Source organism: Perca fluviatilis, chromosome 3, assembly GCF_010015445.1.
Source record: "Perca fluviatilis chromosome 3, GENO_Pfluv_1.0, whole genome shotgun sequence".
Lineage (NCBI taxonomy): Eukaryota > Metazoa > Chordata > Actinopteri > Perciformes > Percidae > Perca > Perca fluviatilis.
In genome coordinates this window covers 42,402,621-42,415,184 of record NC_053114.1, presented here as the reverse complement: position 1 = coordinate 42,415,184, position 12,564 = coordinate 42,402,621, and the positions used below count along the sequence as shown (strand labels likewise).

General features: G+C 40.5%; 1 protein-coding gene across 4 annotated transcripts in view; it reads left to right on the top strand.

The window, feature by feature from the left end:
- Positions 1–7,762, top strand: part of LOC120556187 (multiple epidermal growth factor-like domains protein 11) — a 182,714-nt gene extending 174,952 nt beyond the window's left edge. For all 4 annotated transcript variants that reach the window (XM_039795619.1, XM_039795621.1, XM_039795620.1 and 1 more), the window contains 2 exons: positions 2,379–2,597; positions 5,252–7,762. In XM_039795619.1, the coding sequence (XP_039651553.1) occupies positions 2,379–2,597; positions 5,252–5,454 (422 nt within the window). In that variant the 3' untranslated portion in view covers positions 5,455–7,762. The remainder of the gene's footprint in view (positions 1–2,378; positions 2,598–5,251) is intronic.
- Positions 7,763–12,564: the final 4,802 nt, after the last annotated feature.

Genomic DNA, 12,564 nt, shown 5'->3' with positions numbered 1-12,564 from the left:
TTTGAAAATAATGCAGGAAAAAGCACAAGTATGCAGATGATTTTGGTCCTCTGATTAATTTGCTCAGTCAGTTGTTTGAATCGTAGAATTGCCGGCAAGTTATAAGAGAGATAAAAAAATAACGTTGTCATGTAGATCTCTTCTTTTTCCTTACATTTTCTAAACAAGTGCTTCACACTTGGTACCAGAAACCTTTGCAGTAACAAGAGTAGTCAAGTATTAAAGCAAAGAGGAAAACAAATACATTTTGAAGCTGTTCAGACAGGAAATTGGGAACATTTGTTGGTTTAAAAATCAAATAAATTCCAAAGAAACCAAATATCTCATTGTGAAAGTTTATAAAATAATCCATGAAACAGAATATTAAAATCACGAAGTCTTGTACATATTGCATCCGTCTCTAGGTATCTGTATAAGAATGTCTGGGAAATGTTGGAATCTCTAACAGAAGTAGATAAGTCAGCATTAGGATCAGCGGGTATGTCAAAACACATCCTATAACTGAGTAATGCCATTTACCAACCTGAGGTGTGAGGGCTCCTGCACACTGGCTGCGTGGCGTTTCAGTTGCGTGTCAGCTGCGTGGCGGCTGCGTGGATTTTTCTACGTCTTTACACACCAGAAACGTGTCTGACGCGGCGCTGCTGCTGCTAGCCTTCTCTGTACACGTTTGTTTCCTTTTGATGAAATGAAATAATAGCGTGTTCTTCAACTTTATTTTGTCAATATTTTTGTGTTTGTACATTTGTTTGCACATATTTCGATATATATTTTTTATATTTCAATTCCCTTTCCTGGGATAATAAAGTCCATGTAATTGTTCCATCAGAATCCAATTGAAATACCATTTAAAAAGGAGTTCAACAGATTTTGCTAAATTGTTAAAATGTTAAAAGCATAGGCTATCCTAGAGACAAATGTCATTTTTTAAATGTTTTTGTGTCAAAATGACATGTAAACATCTTTTCGTAATTCGTAAAATAGGCGTCGGTCCTATTTCTAGCGTGCGCGTGTTTTTGGCGTGGCTCGACCAGCCCCTGAGACAGTGTGCGAGCTCTAACCGGTTAACATGGGAGCTGAAATAAAAACGGAAACGCCACGCAGCTGACACGCTCACGCCACGCAGCCAGTGTGCAGGAGCCCTTAGAGAGGATGTTCTTAGGAGTGGAGGTGCACATGTGGATGAGACAGTGGGGGGCAGGAGAAAAGGTGCAGCATGAAAACCCCTCTGAGATCCAAGCCTGGACCTGAATGTCCTTGAATGTAACCATTGGAATTGATTTGATGGTGTTGATATGATCCAACCAGTGCTGACAGGTGTGTTTGTGTCTCTGCAGGACGAACCGACTCCTCTCCTCTCCTCTGTGTGTTCCCCCTCTCTGCCGGGGGCTCTTCCTCCTGCTTCGACCCCCCCCCCCCTCATCACTCCCAAAACTCACCCGGGGGAATCTCTCCCTCACAATAACTGAATGCTGTGTGTTTTCCTGTCACCTGATGTGTTTTTTTTTGTTTTTTTTTTAACCTTTTGTATGCTTTTGAATGTTGACGTTGGCCTTGCAATGTAACTTTTGTTGTCCAGTTTCTTACAGGATAACTTATTTTTTTTCACCACAAATCCCATGAAAAGACCAAAAACCAACAATGAATTCATCTTTAGCCATTGACGGATATATATTCTTCGTCTGTGCCATGAAAACACACCAGTGTGCCACCATTATGGACACACACACACTGTAGTTTATCCTGACTCAGTTCCACACACACCGTCCTGCTGCCACAAATACTCATAGAGCACCAAATATGGATTAATCCGCCGCTGAAAATAGTCCCCAGCGAATTTCCTCCTCTGTGTTTGCTAAAAATATGAGTATAGAATGGCCGCAGCTTTCTTCTCTAAAAGAGAAACCTACAGAAATGTAATTTGGAGTCATAACAGGACGCTGTCTGACATCACATCTGAGTGACCAGCCCTGCTGATAATCTCTATTATCAGACATGGAGTTGGTCACTATGGTAACGCTTATAATAACCAGGCAGGAAATGTTTCAGATATGACACATGAAAATGTGTGTTATAACCTTTCATGAGGAAATGGAAAAGCAGCTTATGTTGTTTCAGGGAGCCCTGTAGTTTGGAGTATCTTAGGTTTTGAAAGGGTTTTTAAAAATCCAGTTTGTGGTTTAGCCTTTTAGAGGAGAACATAATCCTTTAAAGCTGGGTAGGCAGCTTCTTTTTTGGCGTCGTTGGGCAAAAGTTTTATAATAACCTTTCGATATGCTCTAATTTCATGTGAATAGTTTACACTCCCACACGAGTCGCAGAGTGTTTATTCTCCACGCGCCGGGTTAAACGATGGATGTGGTGTTTTGATCTTTCAGACTACATGAAGGGCTCCTTGTCCAGCACCTGCTCCATCAACAGCGAGAACCCGTACGCCACCATCAACGACGCGCCCGCCGCCTGCAAACACTCGGAGAGCAGCTACGTGGAGATGAAATCGCCGGCTCACCATGAACACATGACCCACTGCTGCTCCGCCGCCATCATCACCACGACGACCACCACGTCTGCACCCACCAAGAACATCTACGACATGGGTATGCTTACGGCCAGATAAACGTTAGCATGTCCCTGCTTGGATCCTGTTTCATTGGAATTAGATTTTTAAACCTCATTGCTGCTTTTTAACTTCTGTTGTATTTCTTCCCGTATTCGCCCCCAATATGTAAATGATAAACATGTGGACAGAAAAAAGTATCAATAGAGGGTGCCACGTTTACTCAAGTGAACAATCAGAGAAATAATTGGAAAACATGTAAGGTAACTAGAAATTAAAAAAAAACAGCATGCATTCAAAAAAGGTATGAAGCAATCAGTGGCAGCTCTAGGGGGGGCCAAGGTGGGCCAGTGCCCCCGTTATATTACAGTTTTTTCCAACTGCTTACACACAAAATCTTTTCATGTCACACGATTTTTGAAACCTCTCACTCAAAGTGCAAAACTACCCAGCAAATCTCCAAAACCATAAACTATTTCTCAGCCTTTCACTCAGTTTTCAATTGCATAAAACACTTTTTTCAAAACATTAAACACAATTCTCTACCTAAGACACAAAAATCTAACAGGAAGTGACTTGCTATCCATTTCTAAACACAACCAATCAAAATGCTACACTTATTTACCAGGGCACACACACACACTCCTCACATGTGCAAACATATTATGTCATAACTGAACACTAACCAATCATTGCTTTAGTATAGGCCTATACAGAGGCCAAAGGTCAGATTACCTGTTTGGAACAATGGATGCCAACAATAGACAGAGAGTAAGAGGAGTAGGAGGAAGAGACAGGGGATAACAACGAGGAGGAGGAGGAGGAGGAGGGAAGAAGAGGAAGGAGAGCCATTTCTGATGAGATCAGGGAGAGAAGCCCATCTTGAGTAGCTTTACAGTGGCGTCCATACTGCAACTATCTAATGACTATTTCAGCATTACAAATCAATCAGACTTTGTTGTGCACAAAGTGCATACAATTCTGCCCCCCCCCCCCACCCCACAAGCACGCACAAACACTCACAACACACACACACATACACACACTTTATTCTAAAAATGGTTTACATATGTTTATACTTTTTTTTTCTTGTTTCATGCTACTGTATACAACACTGGGCTACTCTTACAGACGTAATGTTTTGCCCAATACATATTTTCTGTTTTACTTTAACATTACATTGTTTTTTACAGTGCACTTTTCAACCACTTTCAGCAGACTACTTTCTCTCTAGAACATTGTAAATGTAGCTATAAGCCTATGAAAGACAAAAGAGCTTTAGATTTAGAACAACAGTGTGTACATGGTATATCCAAAAATTTACTATTATGAAAAAAGTGTTTGCCATTTGATGCAAATGCTTCATTTTGAGATGTGTTTATGGTATTTTGAATGCAGTGTTTCATTTTGAAGGAGATATGAGGCATTTTGCATTTTGTGTGTGCAGTTTTGGGAATTGTGTGTAGAGTTTTGAAAAAAGGAGACATAGTTTTGAAAACGTGTGTAAGCAGTTGGAAAAAACTGTAAGCCTCCAACCCCTCTCTGGCCCCGCCAAATGTGGCAAACATTTACATACACAAGGGGATATTATTTATGTGCAGTGATATATCAAATGTAGATTAACGCTGATTGAGTATTCTTGTGTTTATCGGTAGTCTTTTGTAGAACCAAACCTATGGGGGGGGGGGGGTTTGATTAATATATTTGGTTCCCCTGAAATCACATGTGACCCCAGCCTGGCCCCTCCATTTGAAAGGGTCTAGAACCGCCACTGCAAGTCATAAATTAAATTAAGGAACTAAAACTTGTAAAAACTCGGTATGACCTTTCAAAAGCTTTAATTTTTACAAATTAGGGTAATATTTATTTTCTTACTATATATTTTTTTGATGAGTCAATTAGTAAAAGTGATTAATCATTTACTCCGTAAAATATCGTTAAAAAATAAAACATCAGAAGCGTGCGTGAAGCAGCTCTCTGCTCCGCTCCGCTGAAGATGGGCGCCAGGTCTATTTTCACGCGAGCCGCAGGGCGTCCGGACAGCGGGGCAGGAAGTGAAACAGCGAGAGCATCCGGTCACTTTTGAGGTCGCTTCTTTTCTTGTTTTTTTTCTTCGGTTTTATGGCGGCAGGCGACCAGCGTTAAGGTGCACGAGCGCCACCGAGACTGAGGTCGCTGATCTGCTCGGTAGCTTTTAAGGAAACCCAGTGACAGAAAAAAAGAACGCCTGTGAAAGTTCGGATGTTCCCAAGTTCTTACATCACCTTATTTAGGACTCTAATCTCTACAGCGACGACTAAAATGTGTTTTAGTCATTGTTTAAACTAATAGGCCGAGAAAAGTTTAAAAATAAACACATTTTATTTAAGCATGTTGTTAAGCGTCCCCTAATGACATATAGGAGCATAGGCCAATGGGACAGCCCCGGCCAAATTTAACCCCTGCTAATAATAAGTTAATAATAATAATTTTATTTAATATGGCACCTTTTACAGACAGAAAAAAAACTGTTAAAAATAAAACCCCAAAAAAATCAAAAAAGAGTAAAAAACAATCCTTGAAAAAGCAGCAAATCCTCACGTTTGAGAATGGTGTTGGATGTTTTTACTTGATAAATGACTAAAATATAAAGCAGTTTAAAAAATGTTGAAAACTGATAAATAAACTAATAAGTTCTACTTGAATCCCTCTCAGAACCAACCATCAGTATCGTGCAGGGAGCCGGCGGTGCGGTTCCCAGTTACCCTCAGAACCCGTACGACCTGCCCAGGAACAGCCACATCCCCAGCCACTACGACCTGCTGCCTGTGCGCCCCAGCCCGTCCCACAGCCACAGCCTCACCCTGCACAGCCACAGCCCCCCGCTGCCCGGCAGCCCCACCAGCTCGCTGCTTTAGACCCCCCCCCCCTCAGACTGGACTGTGGACCAGAGCTCCCAGTTCATCCAGAACCAGGAAACTGTGAACTGGGACATAAGATGATGTGTGTTGAGGAAAAGGGGGGAGACTCTGCTTCTTGCAGTGCTCCAACTGTTGCACAGCTGTTTGATATTTTATCACTGTATTATATCCAAACTGTTTTTGTGCCAATCAGTACTACATATTTGAGTGTGTATTTTAAATTCCCACTCATCAACAAAATGTCAACAGAGGGAATATACACGTACATATGCACACGAGTATACCTTTTTTCTGGTACGCTGATCTCTTGATACGTCAGAAGATGGAAAGTCGAGGATGATCGGAAACAGAAAACTGAGTTATTTATTTGTACTGAAAAGTAAATGTGCGTGCCAAAGACTGCACTGAGGCCCACGTCACACCTGGACTGAGTGGATCTACCCAACCTGTACAATAAAGAAGCATCATACAGGCATATTTCCTCCCAGTGCTTACAAACCTGTACAGTATGGACATGTCTGGAGAAAAGGTGCTCGTTACCACTTACATTCTCCCAAAAAAAGGGACTTCGAAGTATGCGAAGAAATGACCACAAACTGCAGTCTGGTCAGATCTACACTCCCTGTATAATTCTGGTATTTTTACACATTGTTTCTTATTTCCTGTTTACATATTTAAAGATCCCGTCGAGGATCCATATTTTCTCTCTGAAAAGTTATCTTTTTGTATGTACTGTAGACAGAGTGGTGTATTGGCTGTACACTTACTGTACACTAGTGATTATTATTGTGTTTTTTTGTTTGTTGTTGTGTCAAGCTTAATACAGATGCATGCCAAAGATGATTCAATATGTAATATTTAGCCAGGAATACCCTTATTATGTCCTTTGGTGCAAACTAATTGCTGTCATCTGACTGTCTCAACATGGGAACAACTGAAACATTCTTTTGGGGAAAATGCACTGCAGGGCTGCAACTAACGGTTATTTTAATTACAGGTTCATAGTCCAATTATTGTTTTCAATTAATCGTTTGACCTGTGAAATGTTATTAAATTGTCATCAGCCGAAGATGACGTCTTCAAATGTCCAGAACCTAAATATATTCATTTACTATCACATGACAGGAAGAAAATCAGCATATTTTGACAAAATTTTGCCTGAAAAATTACTCGAACGATTAATTGATTATTGAAATAGTTGCAGTTAATTGACTTATTGTTTCAGAACTAACACGCTGATTTATTTGTTCAACGATGATAGCTTACGAAAAGTTACCCTACGAATGCCCAGCAACACGAGCGATCAGTGCAGAACCTGTTCAGGCAACAAAACTACTTGGTTAGGTTCGAAAAAGATGGTTTGGGTTAAAATAAGTACATTCGTCTTGTGTTTGTTTCACCATCCATCCTCCCTGACCTAGTAGCTAGGTCATAGCTCTTTATATTACGTCACCTGACTTAAGATAAACTTTATTGATCCCCCCCAAGGTTGAAATTACATTTTTTCACTCCGTTAGTTAATACACACAAGCCCGAAATAAACACACAGGCCCAGGAACTATACATGCACTAATGGAGAGATGTCAGAGTGAGGCCATGACAGGCGCTCTGAGTAGTTGGGGGTGAAGTGGCACCTTTCTAGCTACCAGTCCACACTCGGTACTTGGTCCGCACGGGGACTTGAACCGGTGGCCCTCCAATTCCCAAGCCAAGTCCCTACAGGCTGAGCCACGACAAACTTCCTCGTTAGAGGCAGCCCTGCACTTGCTGACTCACGATTACAGTACGTGGGTAATATACATATTAATGTGTGCATTACTTTTCGTAGGTTAAAGTACAAACAGTAAATGAGAACAGCCTGATTTGTTGCTGCGAGGTCAAAGTGGAAGCTATAAAAAGGCCCTCACTGATTTCATGCCATTACAGAATCGCTAGATTTCCTTCGACAAACAATGAAAATCTGTTTCTAATCTTGTGGAAACTGTTTCTCACATTACTTATGAAATAGAGCTGTAATGTATGAACTCCTTCATTTTCCAATGACACACGGGTCACTTTTGTTATATGATAATTTTACCTTGGCAAATAGCAATAACAGGACATGTTGACAATCAGATGTAAACAGCTTTGTTTTCCCATGAATTAATTTCCCTACTTCTGTTACATTTGCTCTAACTTTATCTTGCTTGTGTGTCTTTCCTTCGACTTTGATCCAAATAATAGTTTCAGCTACTGTAGATGTATCGAGTGCTGCTTGTTGGTCTTTTTGTTTCAAGCCTAAACTCAATAAAGTTGTCATAGCTCAGGGGAGTGGTGTCATGTCTTGTTACGCAGCAGATTAGTTTAATAATCACAATAATATCTTACATATGCACCTTTTAATTCAGAGAAGTATAACTTCTGGTATGAAGATGCTTTAAACTGATTGAGAAATGGAGATATACGTACAATTGTGTGTCATCTGCATAACATTTGACATCATGTTTACTTATTATATTGCCCAGAGAGAGTTTGTATAAAGTCTCTGTCATACAAAATCACCTAGACCAACAGGAAACATTATCGGCCTGCATTTTTAGAGTGGAAGAGACTCATTCACAGCAATTCATCAGAAGTTCAGTTACCTGCAAGTCAACCACACTCACTTATTCATGCATGTGTTAGCAATATATGAAAAGTATATTTTAGAATAGCCATTTGTGCAAAATGATCAACTATGTGGCGGAAGACTTAAATGCATGAAAACTATTGTTGTGCAGATGTTTTTTGAGCCACATTAGCAGTCAGCCCTGAAACAAAAACCGTTCATTTTCCCCTCAGGATGAATTGTGGCGACAATGATCCTCTGGCTCTGCATCTTGCGCCATAATCAGGTCAAAGTTTAAAAAAGTCTAATACTTTGGTTTATGATCAAATACCTGCAGAACTAATGAATGACATTCCCATAAGCCTCAGCTGCTCTTTGTGTTAACTGCTAACTAGCATGCTAACATCAGCATATTTACTTTGGCAAAACTCACCCTCATGCTAACATACCCACAATGACAAAGTACAGAAACGAACATGGCTGCAGACTTCTTGGACCGAACACGGGCTTAGTCTTCTTACGTCACAGTATGTAAAATAGTTATTCGTTTTATTTTATTTCTGTATCATGCCAAACATTTGACCCATCCCATATGGGATTGCAAGACACCACTATTTAACAGACATCTTCCGTATTCCGCATGTACAAATCATGTATTCAAATACATGAATAACAGAAAATATGTTCAAAGAAACTATATGTTATATACTACCAGTAAATAAAGTTCAAACTAGCGATGCAGCGGAGTCAAAGTTGAAAAAATGCCTGAGACCTTTCCCACAGTTTGACATTGTCACAGTAAAATGTGGTAAATAATAAAATGTCTGAATTCAGTTGTTCATACTGTCATGACTTACCAGGACACTACAGAACTGAGCCATTATTAATGATATTAGTAACACCTGTGCTTTTCCCACTGTAAAAAATAAGTTAAATATTCTGTCTATTGACAGCATTTTACAGGCCCTGCACACCTGGGCTACACCCACACAGGTGTTTTCACTGATTAGACCTCTAGCTAGGCCCTGAATCTCACTTCTCTAATTTGATTTCCAGTTATTCTGGCTGATTAGACCTCTGCTCAGGTTGAAGGGGTGCTTTAGCTTTGATGGGAATGTATCAGGTCACAAATCATCTTCATCTACCAATAAGAATGATAAAGGTGTCATTTGTCCTTCCCTGACAGGTGCAACAAAGCTAACAAGAGACTCAGGAAGATGTCATTCAATCAGACTATACACACCCACACAGTCCTGGGAAGAGGTCTAATCAGACAGATTCACCGGAAACACCTATGTGGTCGTTCAGAGCTCTTATTCCTGCCCCGGAGGAACAAGGTTGGATCTCTGAGAAGCTATGAGCGAGGATGCACGAGAGCAGGGAGGGAAGCAAGTGAAGGAAATGTGGATGCACTTTCAGGGGAAGTGAGATTCAGCCAAAGTCATCTGGTGGCCTAATGTGTGTCCCCTCGTTACTCTGCTCTCCTTCAACCTGAGCAGAGGCCTCATCAGCCAAAAAAACTCAAAGCACCTGCTGACACACAACCTGGCTGACTAATCCCACTTCAGGACATTGGTCTAATTAATTAGCAGATTTTAGTCCTGTACTCTCTCAGCGATTTCCTGGAAAAGACTTTGTAATTTGGTACTAATTAAAGCGAAAATGGATAATGTTCTCAGACGCTACATATGGTAAGTACCCACTAATTAATTTGAGTTTGTGAGAAGAAAAAGTCAATTATATAGAAGTAAACACAGAAAGTAGATAAGAGTTGGGGGGAGTTCCAGGGGCATTTCATTCCACAAACTGCTGCTAAAATTTTAATTAGGCCTGCCATTGATTGTAATTAATTCATCAAATTGTTTTTTTGATTAATTTTTTTTGTCTCTAAAATGTACAAAAATAGTGATACAGTTATCTAAACCATCTAAATTGCTTGTTTTGTCCAACAAACACCCGAACATATGTACAAAAATATAAAACAAAGAAATGCAGCAAATCCTCACATCTGAAGATGGAGAGAATATTTTGCTCTATTATTGGCTTAAATGATTCATTGTCAACAGTGTCACCAATTGTTTCAGCTCTAAGCTGAATTCCTGTAAAAACTAACTGAGATCATTTTAATGCAAGACACTACAGGTGAATAGTGTAAAAACAAATCAAACTAATACAGTAGATATCCCCATAAACTTCCATAGTTGATGACTTACATTAAAGTGCTCATATTATGCTTTTTGGCTTCTTCCCTTTCATTTATTGTGTCAATATCTTTTTTGTGCACGTAATAGGTTTACAAAGCGAAAAAGCCAACCCAAAGGGAGTTACCATCTCCCACAGAAAACACTGTTCATGAACTGCTCCAAACAGCTCTTTTTTTTTTTTATTATTATTATTACTATTTTCGGGGCATTTTAGACCTTTTATTTATATAGGACAGCCAAAGACATGAAGTGGCAGAGCGAGGGGGAATAACATGCAACAAAGGGCCACAGGGCGGAGTCGAACCTGCGGCCGCTGCATCAAGGAATAAACCTCTCTATATTGGCGCCTGCTCTACCAGGTGCGCTAGCCAGGCGCCCTCTCCAAACAGCTCTATTGTAGTCCAGCCTTTACTTCCGTGACAAATGCGCGTCGTTTTGCGTCACTTCGTAACCCACGTTATAATGCTCGCCCAGCTGCTAGCGTGGCGCGCCCTCAAACCAAGCTAGTTAGAGCGGAGGCCCGAAGTGTTCAGAAAGTTGTCCAGGAGACAGTGCAGAATAAAAACGCTACGCATGAAAGACTGATTTGTTAACATTTCAATAACTTACCACTCTGAAATGTCTTGCTCCAGTCTAGGTTGTACGGCTGAGCCGTAGCCATGGTTACCGGCTGAAACTGGTTTGTCTTGGATCACACTAGCTTGCTTGTCAGGCCCTGCCCTACTCTGCTTCTGACTGGCTAGTAGTCCTTACTTAGGTACTGTCAGGGCACGTCCTCATACTCTGCTTCTGACTGGCTAGTAGTCCTTACCTAGGTACTGTCAGGGCACGCCCTCATACTCTGCTTCTGACTGGCTAGTAGTCCTTACCTAGGTACTGTCAGGGCACGCCCTCATACTCTGCTTCTGACTGGCTAGTAGTCCTTACCTAGGTACTGTCAGGGCTCGCCCTCATACTCTGCTTCTGACTGGCTAGTAGTCCTTACTTAGCTACTGTCAGGGCACGCCCTCATACTCTGCTTCTGACTGGCTAGTAGTCCTTACCTAGGTACTGTCAGGGCACGCCCTCATACTCTGCTTCTGACTGGCTAGTAGTCCTTACCTAGGTACTGTCATGGCACGCCCTCATACTCTGCTTCTGACTGGCTAGTAGTCCTTACCTAGGTACTGCACATGTGTGACTCCCAACAAAGATGGAACAGAAGTGAGATGTCTCACTCTGTAGCTAAAACAGAGAGCTCAACACACAGGGTGAAAAGAGGAGCTGCAGCAATGTGCAGTACAACAAAAAAATATGGTGTTTTTTGAAAATTAAACCATGTAAACCTATTCTAGTACAACCTCTGAACCTGAAAATGAGTATGAGGTTTTTAAGACAATTATTCTTTGTATTCTGTATTAAGTTTTCTGAAATTTTATGTTTAAATATGCAAACAAGGCATTATCTTGTTAAATATGTGAACATCGGATAAAGCCAAGTTCAAAATTCTTGTTTCATTTTGGACATAGTATAGTCAAAAGGTGTTTACAGAATGATATATCTCTTCATCACTCCATAATTCAGAAAATACTGTCAACAGCCATTGAAAACCAATGGTCGCCATGTTTTTAGGTATAGATGTTATATAAATCAGGCTGTGGATGATATCTGAACAAAGCCCTGTGGAAAAAACAGAATATAGATAGGAATGAAAGTGGAAAGTTTGTATGTTTGTGCTGCTGAAGTGGAGATTTCTGGCTCAGAGTCTGAGAACAAAACCTTTTTCAAGATATGGATTGTAAAATGTCATAACTTTTTATTGGAAACCATTTTACAGACACAATATCTAATCCAGACCAAATATTTAAAATGTGTATTTTGGTTGTTTTCTTTCCACTAGTCTGAAAGAAGACATTATGAGAGCAAAATAGCCCAAAATTGACTAGTGCATGATAAAAAAAAAAATGTCTGGCTTAAACCAAATAAAATATTCATTTATTATTGGACATTTTGTTAAATTGTAGGCTTTCCTTTAATTAAAACCACTCTGACAGATTAGATTTTCAGCTGACAGGAGATGTACTGAGACTAATTAAAGCTTTAGTGCGTAACTTTTTGATATTAATTGAAGAGAGCAGAGAGAACGGCTAGAGCGTGCACTTAAACTGATATAGACGTTTTCAGGTGTCCACAGCAGGACATAGCTTAGCTTCCGTGTCGGTACTCTAGCCTGCTTTTCCAAACTGGGAGCGAGCCAACCGCCATCTACTGTATCTAACACACTAGTCTCACATTGCCAGACCTTCCTCTACAGCGCTCTGGAGGAGGGTCTGGCTA